The 25,481-nt window shown below is 30.8% G+C and overlaps 5 protein-coding genes across 15 annotated transcripts in view; 1 reads left to right on the plus strand and 4 right to left on the minus strand.

Annotated features, from left to right (window-relative positions):
• The window catches only part of LOC122570662, a 32,256-nt gene extending 32,018 nt beyond the window's left edge, over positions 1-238 (minus strand). Inside the window, exon 1 of the mRNA XM_043733262.1 lies at positions 210-238. The gene's annotated coding sequence lies outside the window, so the exon portion shown is untranslated. The remainder of the gene's footprint in view (positions 1-209) is intronic.
• Positions 239-2,224: 1,986 nt separating this feature from the next.
• LOC122570874 (leukocyte receptor cluster member 8 homolog) lies at positions 2,225-7,660 on the plus strand. Of its 5 annotated transcripts, none has more exons than XM_043733776.1 (7): positions 2,225-2,352; positions 2,435-2,573; positions 3,118-3,515; positions 3,604-4,781; positions 4,863-5,196; positions 5,292-5,499; positions 6,092-7,660. In XM_043733776.1, the coding sequence occupies exons 2-7, from the start codon at positions 2,506-2,508 to the stop codon at positions 6,252-6,254; spliced, it is 2,349 nt and encodes a 782-aa protein (XP_043589711.1). In that variant the 5' UTR covers positions 2,225-2,352; positions 2,435-2,505; the 3' UTR covers positions 6,255-7,660. The 5 variants fall into 5 exon arrangements, with proteins under 5 accessions (XP_043589711.1, XP_043589712.1, XP_043589713.1 ...); XM_043733777.1 differs by having other exon boundaries at positions 2,233-2,352; positions 2,438-2,573; XM_043733778.1 differs by having other exon boundaries at positions 2,245-2,349.
• A 976-nt stretch (positions 7,661-8,636) lies between these two features.
• LOC122570876 (cAMP-dependent protein kinase type I regulatory subunit) lies at positions 8,637-16,023 on the minus strand. Of its 4 annotated transcripts, XM_043733785.1 has the most exons (6): positions 13,426-13,636; positions 10,925-10,985; positions 10,276-10,585; positions 9,914-10,180; positions 9,633-9,836; positions 8,637-9,498 (listed from the first exon to the last, which is right to left on the minus strand). In XM_043733785.1, exons 2-6 carry the CDS (start codon positions 10,934-10,936, stop codon positions 9,326-9,328), a joined length of 966 nt encoding a protein of 321 aa, XP_043589720.1. In that variant the 5' UTR covers positions 10,937-10,985; positions 13,426-13,636; the 3' UTR covers positions 8,637-9,325. The 4 variants fall into 4 exon arrangements, with proteins under 4 accessions (XP_043589720.1, XP_043589717.1, XP_043589721.1 ...); XM_043733782.1 differs by lacking the exons at positions 10,925-10,985; positions 13,426-13,636 and adding an exon at positions 15,726-16,023; XM_043733786.1 differs by lacking the exon at positions 10,925-10,985 and having other exon boundaries at positions 13,426-13,639.
• LOC122570875 (gamma-1-syntrophin) lies at positions 13,427-22,984 on the minus strand. 4 transcript variants are annotated; one of them, XR_006317909.1, is made up of 12 exons: positions 22,516-22,984; positions 21,686-21,790; positions 21,411-21,609; positions 20,972-21,097; positions 20,731-20,892; positions 20,473-20,657; positions 20,236-20,394; positions 19,948-20,172; positions 19,668-19,871; positions 19,495-19,610; positions 15,726-15,924; positions 13,427-15,587 (listed from the first exon to the last, which is right to left on the minus strand). XR_006317909.1 is itself a non-coding variant. In XM_043733781.1 (11 exons), the coding sequence occupies exons 1-10, from the start codon at positions 22,576-22,578 to the stop codon at positions 19,503-19,505; spliced, it is 1,536 nt and encodes a 511-aa protein (XP_043589716.1). In that variant the 5' UTR covers positions 22,579-22,983; the 3' UTR covers positions 16,581-17,586; positions 19,495-19,502. The 4 variants fall into 4 exon arrangements, 2 of the variants coding, with proteins under 2 accessions (XP_043589716.1, XP_043589715.1); XR_006317910.1 differs by having other exon boundaries at positions 21,411-21,606; positions 22,516-22,981; XM_043733781.1 differs by lacking the exons at positions 13,427-15,587; positions 15,726-15,924 and adding an exon at positions 16,581-17,586 and having other exon boundaries at positions 22,516-22,983.
• A 334-nt stretch (positions 22,985-23,318) lies between these two features.
• On the minus strand, positions 23,319-25,300 carry LOC122570877 (mitochondrial nicotinamide adenine dinucleotide transporter SLC25A51). The gene is made up of 3 exons (XM_043733787.1): positions 24,976-25,300; positions 24,583-24,842; positions 23,319-24,499 (listed from the first exon to the last, which is right to left on the minus strand). Exons 2-3 carry the CDS (start codon positions 24,727-24,729, stop codon positions 23,786-23,788), a joined length of 861 nt encoding a protein of 286 aa, XP_043589722.1. The 5' UTR covers positions 24,730-24,842; positions 24,976-25,300; the 3' UTR covers positions 23,319-23,785.
• Between the last annotated feature and the right edge of the window lie 181 nt (positions 25,301-25,481).

A 25,481-nucleotide genomic window follows, 5' to 3' on the forward strand; every position in this document is an offset into this window, starting at 1 on the left:
ATCGAATAAATATTACTTTGAAATCATTTCTACACGCAACCACGATCATAACCGCAGCAAAACTAGGTAGATATAAAAGAATAACGCTTAAGATTATAACAACGCTATGCAATATTTGTATAGTAACGGATAATGTAAATAACAATTACATGATTTTAATGATTCCTTTTTTTCGTTTATATTATAGTCTTTCTAATAGTATTACTTACCAATCTGTCCTAGTATGATAAGATTTCGCGAAGCCTACACTACACATGGTTGCAGTTTATGGAAAAACGAAAGTGGAAAATGCTGATGCAATCAGCAACGATAGTTGAGTTTGATTTCCAGCATGTAGAATGAATTTTCAAGGGGAAAAAGAATGTTGTCGCAGGTTTCACGCTTTTCACGACAGTCGTAGATCTATTTTATTCTGTAACCGAAATAAATGATTCTTTTATTTTTCTTAATACTTAACGCGTCTTGAGGAAAGAAAAAGATATATCTTAAAAGGATTTAAATTCTATTATAGCTAAGAGGATATTTATCTGTTATCTCTGGGTATTTAATTTTTCTTTGTGAATATTATGCATAGACTTTGTTTTTTTTATTCCTTTTTAGATTTTTTGTTGGACAATATTTTTGAAAGAAAGGTCCAGAACCCGTTCAAGGCGAACTACATGCCTCTATAAATATCTATCAATTAACTATCCGATATTTCATCTACAAAACAAGATGAAACAATCACCTTTATTGCATCATAATCGATTCATTTGTAACAAGATATTTTCTATTTCGAAAATATATTTCTTTGCGGTGACGTCAATGGAGCGCCAAAAAATATCAAGAAATGTGCCTCGTAAAACGGAAACACAGTGCATCTTGTCGAATGTTAGTCGCAAGTATTTATTTTGCATAAAAATGTATATGAAGAAATGACGATAATTTTATTTGTTTTAACTTTTTCACTTATTTATATCTTGATTAAGGACTTAAGAAATACCTTAAATAAGAAAATTACGGTGACATAAAGAAAACAAAATCTCTACGATCCTTATGATGCATACTATTTATTTGTATATGGAATAAAAAAGATTTTTATATCGATAGGTTAATTAGATTAGCATTAAAACGTAGAATATTGTTCGCATCGATTACATGCTCGTAAAAGAAAGAAAAAATAAAACAGGTGAAACGGGGCAACAAAATTCAATCATGGAACAATTAACCGTGGATTAAGAGATCAAACGGACTGCAGTTACTACTTATATGTTTCAAAATGTCGTGTTCCGGCATGGAAAAAAACAACACATCTACGTACAACTTCATTCGATATCCTTCGAATATAATGTTACATTCGTGCTAGGCCATATTCCATTTCTACCATTTCGTTGCAAAACTACCTAGGTGTTTCGTTACGTTATACTACCGCATTAAATAACAGCCAATCGACAATTGTTTCCTATAAATTCTTCACGACGGTGAATGAAAGAGAGATCAAAGCAAATCGTTGTACAATATGACCATTTTGCACGCAATGCACACCCCCGCATGCTTTCTTGAGAATAAAAGAAAATCTAGATTATGAACAACAAGAAACAAATTCATAATTTTCCAAGTGCATTATGTTTGAGAATTGGCTACCCTTAAAAATATCATTATTGAATATTTCTATGAATAACGTAATTTTGAAAATTTCTGCATTATACATTCTATTTCATTCACTTACATTAAAATCTAATGATTAAACGGATTAACATATCGTTGGTTTGCTTGAAAAGTAATATCTCAAAAATCATCATATTTGAGATTAACTCTAAAATTGAGGTACTTTTTTAGGACAGAAATAATTACTTGATAAAATTATGCTATTTAACAAGAACAATATGACAATTCAACAATTATTTAATAGTAAATAATACGCATAAACGATATTTTATCGGAGACATTCGAAGTCTATCTTAAAGAATAAACAAATACACATAGGTGAATAACTAATAGTTACTTAAATCTACTATTTCAAATAGATTTCCTAAAAAATTTACTTCTTTACCTGCTACATTCTTTGAACAAAGCAACAATATATGATATATGTAATACATCTTTTTATAATTCAAGATAATTCCATATTAAAAAATATACAAACGCAATAAATAAATTTATAACGATACCTGTACACCGTTATAATATACTTGATAAAATTCGCGCGTAGAATTCGAACGATAGTACTGCCACCTAACAAAGGCTGAAAACGTTTTACGTCGTCTCAGTACCACTTTAATTTGTCGAAGTGAATGAATCAAACCTAAATCGTGACTTTTCGATAATATTCGAGAATATTTTAACTTTTTTCCCTGGTCAATAGAAACCGTGGTAATGCAAACGTGTTTACGGCAGTGAAACGTAAAGTGTACAATTGTTTAAGCAATTCTGATTTTGTTCTTCGGTATGTCAGAAGGCGAGGCTACAGCGTCGCAGAAGAAACAGCAGCCATTTCAGCAACAGCCACAACTTGGAATAGGCTCAATGGCGAATATGGCATGGCAATATCCCTCGCCAAACAATATCCACAACATGTTTCCCCCATATTCAGGGTAATTATCAGCTACATCGATTTAACCACAAAATTATTGTTCTACTAATAAAAATAACGCGGTATTTCAATACGAAGTATCTTATATGCATTTTAGGAACAACGTATTATGCACGTTCCATGATTTCATATAATCTTCTTAATTTACAATTCTTTTTATATTTCTGTTTTCATTTTCATTTGCATTTGAACTAACATAAAACAGTTATCGATCGAATAATGAATGGATAAGAAACATATAGGAAATAAGTATTGTAATATAATACATATTAACGTGAATAAAAGACGCTTTGTAATGACCTATTTTTAGGTTAACATACATGATATAAATAATTTGGAATAATAATAAATTATTTATTTTATTAAATAAAATACGCCACAATACAAGTACATACTAAATAAAAGTTTAAAAATTTTCTTGTATGATACTTTTTATTTTAATATTTGGAAATTTTTGAAGTTATGATGAAGCTAATAATAAACCTTTTGCAACATTAAGCACTTCAGTTGCATATATTGATAAGCGTGTTTTTGTTTTTTTATAGGCAATTATATGGACCAGGATATCAAGGTGTACCTCATCAAGGACAAACGTTTAGCTACTATCATGCAATGATGCCAGGATATGGACAACCTTTTACTCCACAGCAGATGCAACAGCAGCAACAGCACCAACAACAGCAGCAGCAACAACAGCAGCAGCAGCCACAACAGGACAACAATCAAGGAAAACAGTTACATCAGCAACCACCAGTACCTGGAACCCCCATGTCTTTGGATGATGATTCTGAACTTCCTCCTTTACCTCCTGGACCACCCCCGTCAGTACAGACATCTCAACAACACAATAATCAAATACAACCATCTATGCAACCTCATCCAGGGTACATGTACAATGCTTTTCCATATGGTACTTGGAATGGCATGCACAATGATATGTCCCGTAAGTTTTTTTCTTAAATAGAAAGTATCAGGAAAAATATACTTTTATCTAATATATATAAGATAACTTGTTTTCATCTTTTTTTCAGAATACAATAATCAAATTCGTTTCAATGTATATAACAAAAAGAATGGTTTGGCTTTTCTCTCTCCATCTGGCAATAGTGGAGCTGCGAAGAGAAAACGTAAGCGGAATAAAAATTTAGCAGCTCAGTTCAACAATAGCTTTCAGGCAAACAGTCCAACGACGAATTTCGTACCGGGTCCCAATCTAAAGACCGAATTACCACCTTTACCTCCTGCACAGTGTGAAATAGTGGCTCCTCCTCCACCAACTGAAGAATCCCCTGCTCCTACTACACCTGCTATCACAACTGTTAATAATACAATTCCTAGTGCTGGTACACCAGCGGTAGGTACTCCCTCTATCGTGACAAATCCCAGTCCAGTCGGTGATTGGCCTGACAGTTTGAAGAACTATGTAAACAGGTGTTACGAAAAATGCAAAACGGCAGTAGACAAGGATCAAGTTGAGATTATATTAAAGGGAAAGATTACGCGTGCAGCGAATGACGGCTCGCTTTGGGTAAAAGACTGGGACCAAGAACCATTGCCTAGCATTCATAGTGAACGTATGACTATGACGATAAAGCCTCAAAAACCGGCCTTGAAATTAAATAATTTACCGAATCCGCTGATGAATGCACAGGGAGGCTTGCGCAAGCCAGGTCTCTCCACTTCTCTTGGGGCTCGGCTTGGCGCGCGTCTCTCTGTGAATTACAAACGGTCAAGGTCGAGGTCGAGGACTAGATCAAGATCAAGATCCAGATCGAGATCAAAGTCCAGGTCGAGGTCGAGGTCAAGATCGAAGTCAAGGTCGCGTTCGAATACACGTAGCCCACCATCACGAAAGTACAGGCGTAGTACGTCATCGTCGTCGAACGTTAGTGATCGGGAACACGATTATAAATCGTTAAAAACGAAAAAATCTACTAAAAGCAAACTGAGTCACAGCAGCAAGAAAACAAAGAAGACTAAACAGATGAAATCACATTTCTATTCAGAATTTGGTTTAGCTACAGGAAACACCGAGGAATTAGGATCTAAGGAGAAATTACAACAACGTGCTGCAAGATTTAACCATACTATTTCCAGGACAGCCAACAATGGTGTTAAAGATGACTCATCTACAGACTTTGATTTTACCGGACTTCACATTGTCGGAGTATGCAAGGACATAGAGAAACCTTATTTACGTTTAACATCTGTAAGATTTCTGTCACCGATTAAATTCATTTGAAATCGGTTTGTAGAATTTATCAAAATACTCCTTACTTTTATATTATAGGCTCCAGCTCCCTCCGCCGTTCGACCGGTAAGTGTACTCCAAAATTCTTTGGCACATGTCAAGAAACGCTGGGTGGCTGATCAGGACTATAGATATGCTTGTGATCAACTTAAATCTATTCGTCAAGATCTTACCGTCCAAGGTATTCGAGATGCATTTACAGTCCACGTGTATGAAACACACGCCCGCGTCGCTCTAGAGAAAGGAGATCATGAAGAATTCAACCAGTGCCAGACTCAGTTACGGATGTTGTATCAAGACGTCGGCGGAGAAAATCGATGTGAATTTATTGCATACAGAATATTATATTATATTTTCACAAAAAATACTCAAGGTTTTTAATTATTTCATTATGCGTATAATTATGTAACATTACCAGTGTAATATTCTTTTTACATAAGAATAAGAAAATTAATACTTTTGTCACAGATTTAACGACGATTTTAGCAGCTTTATCAATAGAAGACAAAAATGATGAGTGTATAAAACATGCGCTCAAAGTGCGTTCAGCTTGGTGGTTGAAAAACTTCCATGCCTTTTTCAAATTATACACTTCTGCCCCGAGGATGGCAGCCTTTTTAATGGATTGGTTTGTTGCAAGGGAACGCAAGAATGCATTGAAGAGCATGATAAAGTCGTACGTACTCTTTAGAAATAATCATTTATATCTACTTGTCAAAATATCTTCAAACAATATTTTTCTATACAATATTTTTACAAAAATTAATCATGATAACGCTAAGAAATATAATGGATCAAAATATAACTAATTTCATATTAACAGGTACATTCAATTGGTAAACTGTTAGATAGCATTTAACTTTAAAGTATTATAATCTTATTTGACAATTTTTTTGCAATTTTTTATGACCAAAAAACAAATTTTTTTAATTTTTTAAACAATCTTCAAATATATTTCTATAAATAAATTTAACGGAAATATATATATACAAAGGTACAAGAAGTAAGAAATAATTTATTTTTAGTTTTCGTAAGGACCAACATTATTTCATGTATATAATGGAACAAAGGAAGTGAAAGATTGCAAATAATTTTTTTAACAATTATAATTATACATAGATTTCTGTTACAGGACATCGTAGCTGAAAAATGACTAGTTTTGTTGTTGTTTATTTTCATTGTATTATATATATTATATGTGTGTATATATACTTTGTATATGTGTCCATTGCACAATTATCTAACGATACATTTCTTCTGCTGTTTAGCTACCGGCAAAATTTGGCGGTTGATTTCGTCGTAGCAGAATTGGCCTTTGAATCTTTGGACAAGTTTTATGAATTTGTCAATGAATTGGGGTTGGTTTATGCTGATCCTGAACAACATCTAATCGACTGCAAGACAAGCAGTGGTTCTATAGGTGCTTGGTAAAAAAAGCAACTTCAATTTTTTTGATGGAAGATATATAAACGAAAACCATTGTCGTGCACATTCATAGGCACAAATCTGTGTGTGTATATGCATATGTTTCCCGATTATATGCATATGTACACTTCACATACATATGCATATGCATGTGCATATATTTAACTACACATTGATCTGCTACTGATTCTTACCATCCCCTAATCATTGTTCTCTTCGTTGATCGACGCCACACAGTCGAGCAACAATTTGTAAATGAAAGTTTTCCCCGCAATAATTTGTACATATACGTATCTCAATCTCAGCCCGGCGCAAGCGAAGAATCCACATACAGGCTGATGAATTGTACAAAAGAATTAGGATGACCGTTTTAAAGTCGTCTGCAACTACCTCAATAGAACTCGGTATGAAGCCGAGGCTCGTAGTAAATTACGGAAAGAGAGAGGAGACGATAGCAAATTATCTTCAGGAAACAAACACTTCTCGTTTGGTTAAAACTTCAAATTCCTTCGATCGCAATTGATCGATTCTCCAAAATTAGTTCATGTTATATATTATACGTATTCTTACTCTTGTGTCTGATGATTCTAAGCGTCTTTTTCTAAATACTGTCCGCTGAAAAGAGTTGGGATTTTTTAACCACTAGCCAAATCTTTTGCTCTACGCAAGAATCTACATCTTGTCGCCACTTCGAGAGAAAAACTTCGACATTTCGTATTGGGGATTCACAAGCACGCGCGAATAGAAATACAGTGATTGTTTCTACGATATAAATAAAATAGTAAAGAATTGGAATTAATGAACGTATTAAATATACGTAATCGCTATGAAGGGCTTTCTGGTAAGAAATGTATTGAGTTTAAGAGGATATTGGCATGCTCAACAACTCGTCGACGAAGAAGAAAGAGACAGGAAGTCGGAAAGATCTCAAGTTCGGTTCGACGGTTCAAGAACGGCTCGGTGGTAATAGCCACACGAAACATCTGTACAAAGGGAAAGAGAAAATACTCGACTTAACGTGTTCAACCATCGAATTATAGGAACTTCTAACGGGACAAATGCATATTGGCATCTAATGCCACTCTCGCGTGTGAAGAGTGATTATTTTTATCTTTTTAAATATTTATCGCAGGACAATGTTTTTTTTCCTTAATAGTCTATTATCAATTCTCAAGTGCCGAGAATTTCGTCTCCACATTTGATCCAAAACAGGAATGCAAAGATATATTAAATGAGAGAAGACGGACATTTTTCATTGTACGATCACGTGCGAATATAGTGTTGTACGTAATAAATTATTTAATTTTCGGATATTATATTACTTCTTAATCTAATGTTATGTTAGAGACCTAATAGATTTAAATTAAATGCAAATCGTGATTTTACTACTAATAAATACAAAATTTATTATATGTGTATTTCATGTTTCAACTACTAAACCACAAATAATTACTTACTAAAGCCTATAACCTTTTCTCTCGATGTCGTTAAAAATTATAAAGATATTAATACGGCAGTCAATATGTAAATCTGTTTCCAATCATAAATGGAAGTAGTCATATTTTACACGATGCACAATGAATCTTCTTCAGTCATTCAGATCTTCTGACGCGTTCTTTTATCTTAAGAGGATTTATCTGGTGACTAAAAAGTAAGATCTCTTTGGTTTAACTGTTCTCTGTGTATTTATTAAATTTCTACACAGAGACAATGAAGTTATATCAATATTGCGTGCTATCACGCAATTTATATCGCAATTATATTTATCACAATAATGTAATGCTTATTTCACCATAAAAATGAAATAATATATATAAAATTTATTTCAATTACACGGAAAAGTAAAACTTTTATTACGTGATACAAGAACGTAAATGCTCAGAGAAAATTATATAAACGCCAAAGTAATTTCATTAGAAAAAATACAGATTTGTTGCAATTATTTGTTACATTGTAAATACGGAAATTGCATATAAAATATATTTTTATAAATTAGTTTCCTGACAATTAAAACATGTTTTTTTTATTGATTTTACAATATTCGTTTACAATGCGATATAGTATGAGCAATCAATGCAGTTATTTAATGCAAAGTTTTTTCAATCGGTTCGGTTTTTGTGCACAAGTCGCCAATAAAATTGTGCGATGTTACAGCTAAGTTTTAGTTTTTGAATTCATTGTTACACAAATATTTAAATTAAATATGACTTTTTATATAGATATATATATTTTTTTTCAAATCATACACAAGCATGTGTATAAATTAACCACGTCGTGAAATGCATGTAATAATACCAGCTATCTCACATATCGTAAAAACTATGAAATTCATTTTAAGTCCGACAAAATAAAGAAAAACAGTATGGCAATGGAAATTGAAACCGAAAATTCAATAACGAAACAATATTTTGTTTTATTCATTCCACCAAACATCGTCGAAAAATTTTGCGAAATAAAACATATATTTATCGAATTTTTTCAAATGTTTTCACGGATTTCGTACATTCTCGGGAAATATGTTCGTGTAAAAGTGGCCAAAATTCGACCTCTATATCGCAGCATTGCAAACTACAAAGTGCGTAATAACTTGATGTATCACGACATTTCTAATTATTTAGTTTGTGTTTTAAGAATTATATATGTCGTTGCAGAAGCATGTGTTAACTGCATACATTGATAGAATGAGCATAAAAATTACTTATGTAACAAATACAATGACAAAGTTTTGAAAGAATTGCTCGAGCTACATTTATTTAACTATCTAATAATAATACAACTACCTTATTGATTTATAAAGAGAATAAAATATTTTAGATCTTCAATTCCAAATCTATCAAAATCTAGACTAAAAAAATACAACATTGTATAAAATTATGTCAAATTGTTCTCATGCCACATCATACAATTTTAACAGACAGTCGTGCATAATTCAACATATATAATTCTTAACACAAGTATCGTTAGCCGAAACAGTATGGTTATTACTTACGCTATTACTCAAATAAAAAATGTTAATAGTGAAACGTACTTTCATGAAAAGAAACCAGGGTGGCTGATAATGTCACTGGTACGGCAATTTATACGGATAGGGACACGAAACTGTTATACTGGGTGATGTTGCGTTTCAAAATATCCGCGCACGGACCTAAAACTCGCTCGAATCTTGCTCGGTCGAGTTTCACACATTTTAAAGGGCCTCGCGCTACGACAGTCGCTGCTCTCGGCCTGTCCAATAGCAATGCAATTTCACCTATAATCAATAGGACATTGTTGTTGAGACAATATTCAAAATTCTTTTTCCACTCATCCATCTACTTCTCTCTCTATTCTATTATCATTAAATTACGTAACTATTAATGATCATTCGAAAGAACGAGAACGTACCGAAGTAATCGGATGGTCCTAAACGACCTACTTCCGCTAATTCTTCACCCTCTGAACGTTGCTGTAAAACAACAGCTGTACCTTCGACGATTATGTAAAAATCTTCACCCGGTTCACCCTGCCGAACTATTGTCTCGCCATCGTCAAATGCCACCGGTTCTAAAGCATCGGCTACTGTGAGCCGTTCCCACTTATCCAAAGATTCTAAAAATAATAGCAATTTTATACAATAAGAATCAGTGATTCTGGCACGTTTTTATGAAACATGAAACGTTAGTTACCCAAAATTGAAACTCTGGAAAGGAACTCCTCATACATCTTTCGTTTCCTTATTGTAGAGCCCATGAGAATTCTGCGATATGAATCTCTATCGATACCCCATAATTTAACATCGGTCTTTGCTCGAACAGTCGCAGCACGTGGAGTCCCATATATCAATGCAAGTTCACCGAAACTTCCACCTTCTCCTATGGTCGTGGCTAATTCACCATTGACAAAGATTTCGACCTCTCCTTGATCGATTACATAAAAGTTGTCACCTTCGTCGCCTATTAATGTATAACAAAAAATATTCGACGTAAGCTAGTTTCGCTTAACAATTCTCTCGGCGATTGATAATTAAACCTAATACTATTTTTAGCACCTTGACGAATAATTGCCTCCCCGGGCAAAAACGTGACAGGAAACATGGCGTCAAATATATCAGAACGTTCGTTCTCGTCGAGATGAGCGAAGAGGACATTTTTTGCGATGGCTTTACTCAAGGCAGCCATTGTTTTGTAGTCCTTGGGCACAACTTTTTTAACATAACTTGTCGCATCTTCTTCAGAGACCGGCTCCGCGGAGATACCTCCTCTTCGTCTCGGAACTTGAGGACCTTGCTGTCCAGCAGGTATGTCCTCAGTATCCTCTGGACTGGTCGCAATCTGTTGCTTAGCATCGTGAGCCTGCTCCTGAAATCAAAAAGCGAAAGTCGATTAATTTCATCGAGATGATAACCAATGACATTACGTTCAACAAACGTTACGCAACGTATGTATCTAGGCTTTTACTAACAGGAATTAGGTTACCGGAGAAACCATCTTTTGAGCTTGGTGATTCTCGAAACTCGATCCAAGAGGGGAAAAAAGAAATATAATATAAATTTACTTTTAGAAGGTGAAAATACTTGGTTACTCGATCAAGCGATGGTTTCATTTTTGTACCTATTTCATTTGTTTACATTTACGAGTAATTAAAGAACATTATCGATCATAAGATTCAACACTATTCACGTATTTTGCTCTACTTGCCTGTTGCACCATGTCGAAAGCTGATGATCTCCTAGGTGTTTTGCAATTACTATCTTCGATCCTATATGCAATCGATCGATGCTCTTTTTTAAAACCAACAAAAAAAAACTTGTTTTCGCTTGCGTTATTTATTTATTCCAAAACGAACGACACAACCCTGAAAGAGTCACGTAAGAAAAACAAGCCGCTTTTATAAGTCAATTTTGCTTAGACATGCGCAACACACGATATTGTGCCCTTCCTTTAATGAAATCATGTACTCTTAATTTCCTAGGTATATACGTATGTATATGCTAAAAACATGGGTAACTTATACTGGCTGGATCACAGAGAATGTTATGTAAAGTCATTTTTTCCACAGCAACTACTTTCATATGCCAACAAGATTCTTCTTTTTTTCACTCTTTCTATAGTTAATACAAACACCTTATGTGGCAAATAATAAATAATGTATTTTATTTTTATCATTTGCATGCCTTTTCAATGATAAACAACATAAAATCTATCGATCCAAAAATTATTTCATTACAATGACAAAGGGCAACGGGCAACTTTATATCAGAGAGATAAAGAAGCCAACACTTGGTACTTTTTAAAATGAATTCTGTAAGAAATAGAGAAGATTACAAATTCCCATAATTGAATACGTCTGTATTTAGGTATCGCTCTCTATCTACCAAAAGTAAACCGATTATTGTAAAATTATATAAGCCTTTGGATAAAATATTATTATACGGCCTACGGACGATGAACATCGATAAAAAGGTAAGCAAATAATGCCATAGGTCACTTGACGTTTTTGCAGATGAGTGCCTCCTCGTAAATGCGCAATATAAGACGAAAACATTGTACCAATTGCCGATACCACACGATTTTTATACTCTTTAGTGTCGGATTAATTTCACCGTTATGCATATATTTTATTAAAATTTAATAGCAATTAAAAAGAAAGATTTTTTGAATATCACAATTGACTAGAAACAGAAAAATAAATTGAGAATCATTCGTCTTTTCGCAATATTTAGTTTAGTTCGTTAAATCATAATATTTAGAATTATTACGCCTTTGCAATAAAAAAATGCCAACTTATACCAAATAAATATTATTAACGAAATTATTGTTCTAATTGGTTATAAGAAATCTTTTTCTTAAAAAATGAAGTATGATTTATTATATTACTATTCTTCTTCTTTATATCAATCGCCTCTATTATATTCACATAATACATATCAAATTCGTCAACATTAATTCATAATAGCATCTATTTGCACATTCATTTATTTCACTATATTTTATTAATTGATCATAAGTTACATTAAACGAACAAAATTTTTCTAATAAAAAATAGTTAATATAAAATGTTATAGCTTAAACAAACAAAATTGTTATTAATAAAAAGATTTAATATAAAATGCAATTAAAAATAAGACAAATATTCTAAAAGAAGAAATAGCGCGCACGTGTGTGTGTGTGTGTACATGTCATATTTAAAATACTCTTTTATGAATGTACATGAATTCCAAATTAACAGTGTATTATCGCACACGAAAGAACAATAAAATAATGAAGATTAATTGGTCAGTGATCCTAGCACGTGCTGGAATGGCATTCATTTGACGTTCGAACAATAAAATATCACGTGTGTTATATTATAAAGAAAAAAGATTCACAAATATGCCATTCGATTATTTTTAATAAGCTGTGATGAAATTCCATGGATATTTCACATTTATTTCTTTGCAATAATTACATAATAGAAATTGCAAAATATTATATCAGTCAATTCTATTGTGCGCAGTGAAGACTCTTAATAATCATTATAGCAAAGCGATTTAACTTCAGTGAATATCGAAGCATAAACTTTAGATTGCCTCTTACTCAGTAAATAATACATTCAAGAATCAAGAAGTTATATAGAGAGATATTAGAACGCATAAAATGCACGTATGAATAATGATGGATATTTGAATCTCATTTTTGAAGCAATTCGAAGTTTTCTATACTATAAAAATTAGAACCGCTTCGAATATAATTCGATGCTTAAAACTGATACAAATCTTGGTAAGTTTTGAATCGTGATACGCTAGAATTCCATTAGATCAGACTCTTCAAAGCTTCAATAAATTTTGGGAATTTACTGGACATTCGATATCTTATATAATATTTCATAAATTTAAAATATTATAAATAAAATATAATATAAGAAATTGTAAATATAATTTATCGAAAATATAAAACATCGAATACTCGCGAAAATTTCCAGTCTTTGCAGTTCTTCAATGCCTATCAAAACTCTCAAGACATATCCGAACTTTAAGGACTCAAGATCTATCAAGACTCACGATTCAAGATTTACCAACACTTTTAAAAGTTGAAGTATCGAATCATACGCGGTAAATGATTCGAAGTGTGCATATGTGCATATTTGATGCGATTCGAAGTGTTTCAGAATTCATCACTACGCATAAATCTTGTATAAGATCGGATATTCGCGATCGTACCTCGTACATTATTTGTCGATATTACTTGATATTCAATACACGTGCACACGTAATTTTTACCCGATTACGCGTATATTCTTTAACACTCGTCGTCTCACAGCCAAATAATTGTATCACAAAAGTAAAGTTTCTCTTCGTGGTTGGCAAGCGAAAGAGAGTAACGCACAAATCACGGCCACAATCGTTGCTGATCGCGCGCTACCACATCTACCGCGCGCCGCTTCGGAATTTTCTAAGGTCTCGCCAAATTCGATTAATGCGACACGATCTTTCGTGGCAGTTGATGTAAAGTCGACACCGCGTGCCAGATGGTAGATATACCATATGATGTGCGTCGAATTTTCGTTGATTCAAAATCAGATTGATATGGATAACTCATTGACAGATGAGGATTCAATGGATAACAACAACAATACTTCCGGCGTTGCCTGTTTAAAACGCATTGTCGCAGCGCGCTTCGCACATTTTCTAGGACAACGCGTTACGCCGCTTTCATCGTTGTTGGCTAAGGTTGCGCGCTTCGTTATATTTCGAGCATGTGCTATATTTAGAGCAGCCCCTACAATTGCACATACCTCGTCTCTTTCGATACGTGTATACATCCGCGACGATAGGAACCGATGACGAGCATCTTATTTTATGACTCATATTTCCACGTTGGATGTACATATTTGTTTAGTGATCGCGTAATTCACTCAGAAATGAAAAACGTTATCGATCATTTTCTGCTATGTAGCGCTGCTGCGACGCAGTAAGAGGAGGGAACTCAGCTAAATGTCCTGCCGTTGTTTACGGAGATACGAAAATCTTAATGTCAAGGATAATGCTGTAGAACTCCAAGGAAAAATATGTGTATTATTCAGGACTACTATGTAAGATACGGCTGCGTAAAGACATTCCGTTTTTCATTGCAAATGAAAAGACAAACTAAAGAAAACGATAATATCAACCATAAAAATGCTAGAAATAATTGTTGACAAAAGTAACGGAATTAAGGTTCTTATGACTGGTAATATTGAACGCTATCCCCACCACTGGCTAGTTATCCCCCACCGTAAGAAACTAGCGAAGTGGACGCGTTTAAATAAATACATTTGGCGCCAAGTATGTAATTCAAATTAACTTATTAGTGTGTTGCGAATCAAATCACTGACAAACGTACTATATATACGTTTTTCATTTTCCTATCAGAGCGTTTTACTTCTCACTAACTACCTTTGATACCCTTATAATAAAAGGTCAGTTGTTCGTAAAGCCCTTCCTTCACTGATTATTTATCGCTATTTACTAACGATCTGAATCACATCACAGCAGTTAAGTCTTAAAAAGTAGATGTTTATATAATATTTTTTACGTAAATCTCAAAATTAAGTATTATGATCGTGAACGATAAACGATTTGAATTTTATATCACATTTTAAATTATACGCAACGGCGATCTTTTGAACGGTTGCTTGTTTAGTTAAAAATATTTCACAGTCTCCGACATTTATTACAATGTTAAAAATTATGCGTGCATTCAACATAGAATCTTTTTCCAAAAAACATTGATGTTAGAATACAGTATTTTAGAAAAATAGATAAATTAATATAGAAAATCAAAAAGAATGTAAGATTAAATGCAAGTGCTAATGATTAAAAGGCATAAGAAAAGAAATTTAATGATTATAATATTGTTTCCAAATATGTAATGACTAAATACCTATTATATAAAATGGATTTTTATTATGTAATGAATAGATTCATTAATTGAACATAATTCTTTTATTTTTTAAAATACTGATATTAATTGTTCTAATGACTAATTATATAGAATAATATCCCAGCAAATGTTACTTGTAAACCTCCTAAAATATAAAGTGACATTTAAAGAGATATGTATATGCTATGTGCGTACCATTCTATTTGTATTGATCAAGATAACTTTTTGATAATACTACAGACTCTATCTATGAAAGTACCATTAACACTGGCAATTCTGTATTAATAAAATCAAGTAATTAATATTGATTTGTGTAGATATTATTTTCTCTTATCTGTCCTTTTACAGATCCTTTTACTCTCTTATCTGTCCTTTGACAGATCCTTACTGCACACATGCAGCTTAGCACTTTAATTGATATTTTTTTTCAGCTTTGTATAACCACAATATGAATAGTTATCTGAACAATAAAAGAAAATATATGAAAAAAAACTAGTGAACAACATCAGTAGTTTATTTATTAGTCTATAGTAGTGATGAAACCAGTAAAGAATAATGAATCTGAGGTTATTTTAGCAGAACATGATTCAATACGTACCCGTTCCAGTTTTTGAAAGTATTCTCTCAAGAATGATATGGGATTTTCAGGACGCCCCACACACAGCTGCACTATACAGTCTTTTAAAACTTGTTGAATATTGTGTCTCTGTACGTATTCCTCGCACTCTCTTAAACTTTGCTCTTCCTCAAGATTCGCCGCCATATTGATACACAAGTTGACACTTTATAGCAAATACCTATTCAACAATTCCGTTCTTGACATAAATATTATGAATATATCAGTTTTCATTTAATAATTCAATCTTTTTTATATAAAGAATTTTAAAATATCTTTCACATGGTTATTTATCTATATTATTCATTGTACGATCCATAGTAGACAATCGTGCTTTTTCGGGGTTTTAATTCAATAAAGAATGACTGCCGCTAAATATGAATTCGAATTTATTGCTTCCCCTTGAAAAATACAAAAGTACAAGAAATAACTATGACTGCTGATATTTCAGATACATCCGAAAATTAAAGATACATTGTCTGTTGTTCCATTCCTGTTCTAATAAAAATATGTCTGTAATCGTTTGAGATAAAATTTAAATAAATACGATCACTTCCTAATTAATATGTATAAAACTTAGAAATAAATAAATTGATCTTTTGTTGAAATGTAATACAAAAAATTTTCAATTTCGTATGAGTAAAGCATATAGTCTAAAAGTTAAGTATAAAAAAATAGTTAATGAAACTTGATTGTACAAAAAAGTAGAAATTCGACATTATTAAATTTAATTGCAATAAAAATTCTGAAAAAAACTTATTTGAATATTTAAAAAACAAACTGTAGTTAATAGCATGTAGTATGATTGGGTGATAGGAATTTAGAAAATATTTCAAGTTTATATTTTTAACTTCTAACAATAATATATTTTAAAACATATTGTCAATAGGTGGATAGACATTATAACATATAAACTATATTTTAAAATATAAGATAAGAATGTTTTTTTCTGCTCTTAGCAGTTATATTTCTGTAATCCCATATCAAAGATATTCTGAAAAAGATTTTTTCTGGCATTTAATGAAAACTGAGGAGAAATGGGATTTCAGAATTAACAGTTTCAAACTGAAGTCTTATCATTTAGAAAATGTATGGCCATGTTTTTCTATATACACTGATATTTGTGTCTAGCACAGAATGATTTCAAATACTTATGCAAATGCCAATGCATTGTAGAATCCTCTAAAATATTATAATATTGTGCAAACTCATTAAATGCAATACAATACTTTATTGTAATAAATAATTTTTAAAAATTATAATACAAATCTTGTGTTATTTCAACTTAAAATTTATAACATCGCATATATTTAACATACTCTATACATTTATACATAAATAAATACTTACTATGATCTTTAAAAAATTACAAATTTTCACATGGGGGATTCTCCAATGATCTCATTTGAAAATGTAGTTTTTAAAACAATGATTCATAACAAATAAATACATCATGCTTAACTCTCGCAGTTTAATTTCATGTCTTACTTATTTCATCTATTTAATCTAGTTGTGCAGTTTTTTTTTTAATAATAATCTAAATTTAACTATAGAATGCACGCGATGCATGTATACAATAAAAAAAAAGGAGTATCATAGAATATTGCAACATATTCTGCACTTGGTAATTACAGTTGCTTAGGAATAATTACAATTGTTTTAAGGATGCATTGACTCGTATTGGAAATACTTTTATGTTCTTTCAGATATTACACTTTTATTAAATTGCGAGTCTAACAAGTGATTGCCTACAAACAATACTTCCCTGTATTCTCATTTCTTTGGACTATTTTGTCTCTTTCTCTAACAGCATTAAAATTTATCAAAATTCACCGCAATGCTTCTGTAATTAAATTCAGCAATAAGTTTTACTTAATCCCTAAACTGTATTATTGTTCAATATTATATGCATATGGTCGTTTCTTAAATAAACATGAAAAACATAACATAACATAAAAGATAAAAAAACTCCAAATTACAAAATACATTATAAAACACTTGAATATAATAATGTGATCTTTCTAGAGTGCCTTTTAATGATAAACCATTGTAGTATCTAAAATTCTGACCATGGTAACGCTCTGATAATATAATAAGAATAAAATAAACAAGATTAATTTTAAATAATAATGCTCTTTTGTATAATTGCTATTGTATTATATATATTAATATAGGCACTTTCTACGAGTAACTGGAGACCTTTAAAATGTGCAATAAAAATGAAATTTTCAACAACTTCCTTATTATTAAAATCCATTTCTATGTAGGTACTAAAAATATGTCTTTTTTAAAATAGTAAATTAACTAAGAAAGTCGAATAACTAATTGATAAATACAATATACTTATACATATAGTTGTAAGCACACATAGTTTTATTAGTTTTTTGAGACGGTTATGATAAAATTCTCATAATATCTTAACTATAAAAATCGTGTATCATGGTTAATACAAAGTGCAGTTTGTAATCTAAACAGCATTTGTTTTGTTTCTTCATTCATTATACATTTATTGCTCTAAATAGATTTGTAAATTGATAGATTAATTGCACAAGGTGTGATACTTGTTCCAAAAGTTACTTTAATGTACTTGATAACATTATAGCTTTTAAATGTGATGAAGGAGAATAAAATTTTGCGATGTAATAAGAAATTCTCATGCAATAGAATTCTCATGTAGAAAAAATAAAAAAATATTCAGCAAACGAAGCTTAAAATATTGAAACTATCTTTCTTAAATTAATGTTGTATGCACAAATCAAAATCCACATAAAAATGCACTGCTAAAATTTAAAAAGAGATAATTAACAATTTAAGTACTTACAAAGCTCATTCAATGATAAGCTTCTACAATTCGTAATCTATCCTCCATCATTTATATATTTATAAATAAAATTTTTTAATAGATGGCCACCATGGTCTATTGTTACTACTTATTGCTATCAGATTATTACACCATGATTTTATTTCGCTCGAATAATACTGATTTGAAATTAATATCAGACTAATGTAATCTTAAATGTCGGTTTTTAACATAAAATGAAATTTTCTAACGTAAAACATACTTGTTGGTATTAAATGCATAAGATTTGCTGTTCTAGAGAACTATTCAACTTCGATGCTTAACTTATCAACTTTTTTAACTTATTAATTACACCTTGTTCATGGTTTTTAAGGCACCCGATATACATGAAAGGAAATTTGAATGTACAACTTATTGCTCAAGAGAGATTGCCTTATCACTGGAACTTAAAAATCATGAACGAGCGCGAATTTTTTTTTAATTCTGACATTTTTTTCGTAATAAATGCAAAATATGGCTGTTATATTAAAAAAATGTCATACAAAACGTTCCTAAAAGTAAAGCAATAATATCTGTATTTTATAATCGACTTAATCTATGAAGTATGAAAAATAAATAGCAGTGCTTAATTAATAGCAAGGTACATAATAACATGTATACATAAAATAACATAAAATACATAATATATATAAATAAAATAACTCAAGGCAATTAATATTGCTAACTATAAAAGTTTACCAATATTCCATACAAATAAAACTAGAAGCAGTAAAGTAAAACATTTATATAATTTTTTCAAAAATGATAAATATCTTTCTCAAAAATTGACTAGTACTTGACATATCTTTGATCTAATTTATTAACTAGAATATTTCTGTATGTTTATGCAAATATATGAATGTTGAACAGTGATCTATTTTCCTCTGTGATTTATTTGGCAATAATACTTACTTCGATTCTTACGGAGTTGTTGATGTTAAAAATGTTGGATCAACTGCAGCAACCTTTGCAGTTAAGAATGCATGCATACAGAACAATAAATTCTGCAACTGAGAACATTCCAATTCCTACAAAGAAAAAGAATATAAGGAAATAAATTATTTTTATTTATGACAAATAAATACCTTTGTCTCAATAGCGATACTATCCAGCTCTTGAAAATGTAACTTCAGTCTACTTTTTCCATCATCGCTAGATCCTCTTAATTGTGAAAATTTATAACGCCATACAGTCTCTCCAATATCTTCATAAGAAAGTGTAAAACCTTGAGTCCATTCTAAGGTTAGTCCTGCACTCCTTCCATTAAAAGTAACAGGAAATGTTTTACTCTATAAGAGAAAATATATTGTAATAGAAAATTCTATAAATAATTTCTAACGAAATACATGAAAGCTTATTACTAACTTTCAAATGTGTAACAGCTGAACACACTGCAGTATGCCATGCTGCCTCAACTCTTAAGAGTTCTTGTCTAGTTTCAACACTTAGATATCGTGGAGGTTTACCCGGGCTTTGTGCTAAAAAGCAGTGCTGTCTTTCATCTACATTTTCGGACTCTCGCATTACACGAAACATTGTTTGATATACTTTAAAAGTTAATGCACATCGTGACCAATCTCCTATATTACACTAGAAATAAATCATAGTATTTAGTTGTACAATATACGCTGTTAATACTTTATTAATACTTACAGGGGGCGTTTCAAATAATAACAAATCGGGTCCTTTCAGTGCTAAAAATCTCGGTCTATAACTCTGCCATGGCTGATTACTATTGCTTACTGCTTCATTAACCCAGCCCATGTATTCTATACGTTCACCGACTCCAAAATTACGATTATATAATTTCATCTGAAAAATAATTATGTAAATTATATACAAGTATATGGAAATTATAAATAAATGAACTTGGAATATTATGTTTTTCACCTGTAAATGTGTTAAACCTGTAATATTATCAGTTATATACTTTAACCATTGACTCAGAATAGCACTATCATCACAGTGTATTACACCAGTACGTGCACCATTTAATCCTCTTACTTCGAACGCATTTCTTCTTAACTTATCTGTTCCAAAGATGTATCTTGTCACATAAGCCATCATTAATGGAACTGGAATTACAAAAGATTATTAGCTTAGCTTAAATAAATAAAGAAGAAACATATCATAAAACATTATTTCAACCTGTTATAGCATCTATCCATTTCTTATATTGCATTGAAGTGGCTGATGCATTTGAACTTTGTCTACTATGACCACATCTAGGACTACCACTTTGTCTGTTAGGTGATAACCATTCATCTTCTGAACCCCCATTTGCAACATTATCTAATTTCTCTTCTTTTTCTAAAAATTATATTAATGCTCTAAAGTGAAATGCAAAAGAAAATATTTTATATTATAAAATTAAATAAATCATATTTACCATTTTTTTGTAAAAATGGCTTTGCTGCACGATAATGTTTTACTGTCAAAACTACTATATCACCTGCATTTCTCAAAATGTTAACAGCATCATCATGATTACATGCAGTTATATATTCTCCATTTACTATAAAAAAATAAAATTATAATTTTAAATGATATAATTTCCACTGATACTTTAAATGTGGGTTCTACTTTGTAACACCATAGGTGAATAGCTAACATGGAACAATATTTCAAAGGAAGAAACCAATATTGACAGGTCTGACACAAATAGAATAAGCATTCAGGACTACCTATATACAGAAATACAATTCTTATTGATGAAATATCTTTTCATAAAGAAATATCAAAGTTCATATCATTTACATCCATTAATTATGATAAAAAAATATTTAAAAATTATTTAATAATTTATATTTAATAATTACTGAATTTACCTTTAATAATTGCATCTCCTACAAATAGTTGACCACATTCATCAGCTGCCTGACCTTTATAAATTCTAGATATGAGTACGGGAAGTTTATGCTCTGCTCCTCCCTTTATGCTTAATCCTAATCCTCCAACTTTTTGTCTAGTGATTTGCACCATTCTCTCTTTAGCATCTAATGGCGGTTTATTATGATTCGCTGTCTGCTGAAAATCAGTATTACTTTTTATAAACCATACAAATAAGATAGTAATGACATAATATGATGATATTAAACTTTACCTCTAAATCTTCCCTTTGGAGCTTTAAAACTTCCATAGACAGATGTAAACGCATTGGTACTGACTTACTTTTTCCATCACTAACACTCACCATCCCTGTCCTCACCTTTTCAAAGAAAATAAATATTGAAATCTGACTTATTTGAATGAACATTAAATGAAATAATTATCTTGAATTATATAAATATATATTAAAAGAGTTGTATACATTAAATTAAATTTTTATATACAAATCCTTCAAACATATATTTCATATGTACAAATGATATATACATAAAAATCCATTATAAGCAGTTATATATATTATAGGAGTATGATAAAATATTAAACTCATCATTGATAAATTTAGAAAATCAATCCCACTTTCCATTTGAATTACAAATATCCCTGTATATTAATTAATTAACTGTATCATTCAATTACTTTGTAAATATGCATTCTATTATATAGATATTCCCAAACAATTCACAATTGTTTATTTTTAACTTACAGTACCAAACCTTTTTATATATCTTGATATTCAAACGACTATACAGTTGAAATAAAAAAGAATATGGAACAATATAATTTTTTAATATTATACTATTACATTTATAAGATAAATAATTTCTAAAATATCTTAAAAATTGCAATTTTTTATGACTCATCTATTTCATATTTATATTTCGTTATTTTAAGATAATAGTAATCCGAAAATTGACGATAAAATTTGACTGTGAAATAAGTATATATTGCAATATCCTCTTTCACATTAACAATGTTTGGATTTTAAAAAATTATCAGAAAAACACTAAATTATGTTTAAAAGAACTAAGTATATTAACTGCTTACCTTCAGCTTCTGATCAATCTTCTCCTCGATCGGAGTACTCATTTTCGTTGCGTTGATTCTCATTATTTAATATAATTATGCAGCTCATACATACAAGCCCCCGTATTGCCAAACACAAATTTCCGGGGTTAACAAAGTTTCGTAAATTGTTGATATAACAAGTAACATAGTTTTAGACGAATCGTTCGACACAATTACAAGTACTACTCGAACAATGAAAAGCCAAGATCATATTCTTATTGTTCTTATCGAAAAAAATGCACCAAAGTACTCGCAGAAGATATGTAATCAAGGACTCACGATATTTTAAAATGTGACAAATTTATCGAAAATCGTGATTTTTCAAACCATACCATCGTGACGTTTTAAAACGCTCAGTGAAGTAAAAACCCCGTTAACCGGGACGCAGAAAAATTGGAGTGGGCTAAAAGTAGCTAAAAGCCCGCGGCTGAGGCGCATCGATTTATACACTGCGACGCGCATCGATGGTACCTCGTTTGTTTTGAATCGCGGGAAATACGAAAACAGAATATTTTAGTACATTATTTATATTTCATTATATTAGTTATTTATATGTGATTTGATAAACTCAGTGATAAAATTTTAACATATGTAATATATAAAAAATGTATTGACATAGGATAGCGATAAGAATGATATTCAAACGCAGATAGGTATTATTATGTTTTCTAGTCACTGCACATTATCGAAATTTGCTATCTTATTCATTAATTATAATTGTACAATAAAATACATTTAATTCCATTTTTTAGGAATTCGAAATAAAAAGTGAATTACACATGCAGCATAGAAAATATAAAATTTTTATTAAGGTATAAGTATTCTAACAGTAGAATAATACACAGTTACATCGAAACATATCTAAAGAATATATATAATGCAAATTTCTCCGCCGTTTATTGTGCTATTGAGGTTTTATTTATCAATGCATGATTAAACAGAAGAGCGTTCATTTTTTATTAACAATGAATAAGAAAATTAATCTACACAACTTCCTTTATAACTTATATTTTCTTTATACAAGTTACTTTATATAATTAGTTTATTAATTATAATTTGCTTTCATCTGTTAAGATAAAAAATTATTTCACATTTTTATAACAATAGCAAAAATTTTATTTCTCCTGCACACTGTTTTATTGTAAGAAAAAATTGCAATTAACAGATTTAATCAAAAAATACTATCTGCGAAATTACGCATTAAACAACATATAAGCATTTCTCTTTAAATACTTTTCACATAAATTTATTATGAAAACATGATTGTTTTTAGAAAATCATAAGATGCATTTATAACTCCCCAACTTATAAATGATCGCATACAATTTAAATGCACACCTTTGTAAAATGATATTACTCTTCTATCTCTTGCGATATATACTTCACGAATAACTGTCATAAATTTCTCAAAATTACCACCTATTTTTGACTGCATATGTATTTTTATTACATTTATAGGATAAAATACAGTACTTGTGAAACCACCTATTAAAGCACCATTAATAAAACTTGTAAATAATGACTCTTGTTCACCAATGTATCTTTTTGATTGTTCTTTGAGAATAAAGAACATGAGATTGGAACAACTATTTCTGTATATAATTGGTACTAACCCACGATAACATTCTGATATACCATAATTTTTTAATAAATATTTAAATGCATGCGAAGTATTTTTAAATTTATCATGATACCGCCAATCCTGGAGCAATGTTTGTACTCTTTCAAGGGGCATAAGTATAGCCTCAACAGTACCAGCAAAATGCGCTGCTATTATTCTACTTAATATATCATTATTTGTTAATGTGCACAGACGTTCTTTACAACCTTCATACATACTAAACATTACACTAACCGAAAGAGTTTTCTGACAAAAGGGTGGTAAGATCCCACGGTATAGTAATCTTATTCCCTCTTTAGATATCTGACGAAACGCAGTATTGGCTGGAACATCTTCTAAAATCTGTTACAATAACAGAAATTTATTTATTTAATATGTATGTTCTGATGTTTAAAATATTACAAAATAACTTATTTTACACATACCTGTCTAAATATAATCTTATTAATAGGAAAAGTAATAGATACATTAATTACTGCAGCACCCCATCCACAAACAAATTCTTTACAATCATTGTTATTAAGTGTTAATAATGATCTTAGTGAGATATTTTGTGAAGCAACGTTACTCATATTAATACTTTGTGTAATAATTTATTCAGACTATAATTTAGTAGCAACCAATCATAATTATATCTTTTACATCATTTCCTCCTTACATCGTTCGAATTAAATAAATCGTTTACCTGTAATTAATAGGTAAATAATATGATTTCAATATGTAAAACATTTCATTATTATTCATATTATGTAATTTTTATACACCCCGTAACTTTTATACGCTCAATATATGTACAATTTCGTATATATATAACTCACATTTTATGCAATTCATATTCAGTCCATATCGCTTTATATGTACCATAAATCCGACATAAATATGCTTTTTGGTTCACCAAATTTCCAACCCGCATTTCTTTCTTAAGTACTACGAACAGTACTGATTATTCAAACGTCGGCTTATGTCAAGATTTTAGTCCTTAATTTTCTTTTTCTTTGCATAACCAGATACGACACCAATTGGTTATATACATATGTGAACCAATCAAAGTTACAAAATATCAAACTTCAAAATACATTTCTTGATACATATAATCGAAAAAAATGTTATTCACAGAATATCAATTACATTTTTATTTATTTATAAAACATGATCGTAGAAAAGGAGAGAGAGAGAGAGAGAGCGAGAGCGAGAGAGAAAGGAAGAGCGAGCGAGAGCAGGAGAGAAACAAAGAGCGAGCGAGCGGGAGAGAGAGAGAAAAAGAGTAAGGGAATTTCTATCACAATTTGCAATGGAAATGTGACAAAATATTAGATTAACAAAA

The sequence above is a fragment of the Bombus pyrosoma genome, linkage group LG9 (assembly GCF_014825855.1).
Source record: "Bombus pyrosoma isolate SC7728 linkage group LG9, ASM1482585v1, whole genome shotgun sequence".
NCBI lineage: Eukaryota > Metazoa > Arthropoda > Insecta > Hymenoptera > Apidae > Bombus > Bombus pyrosoma.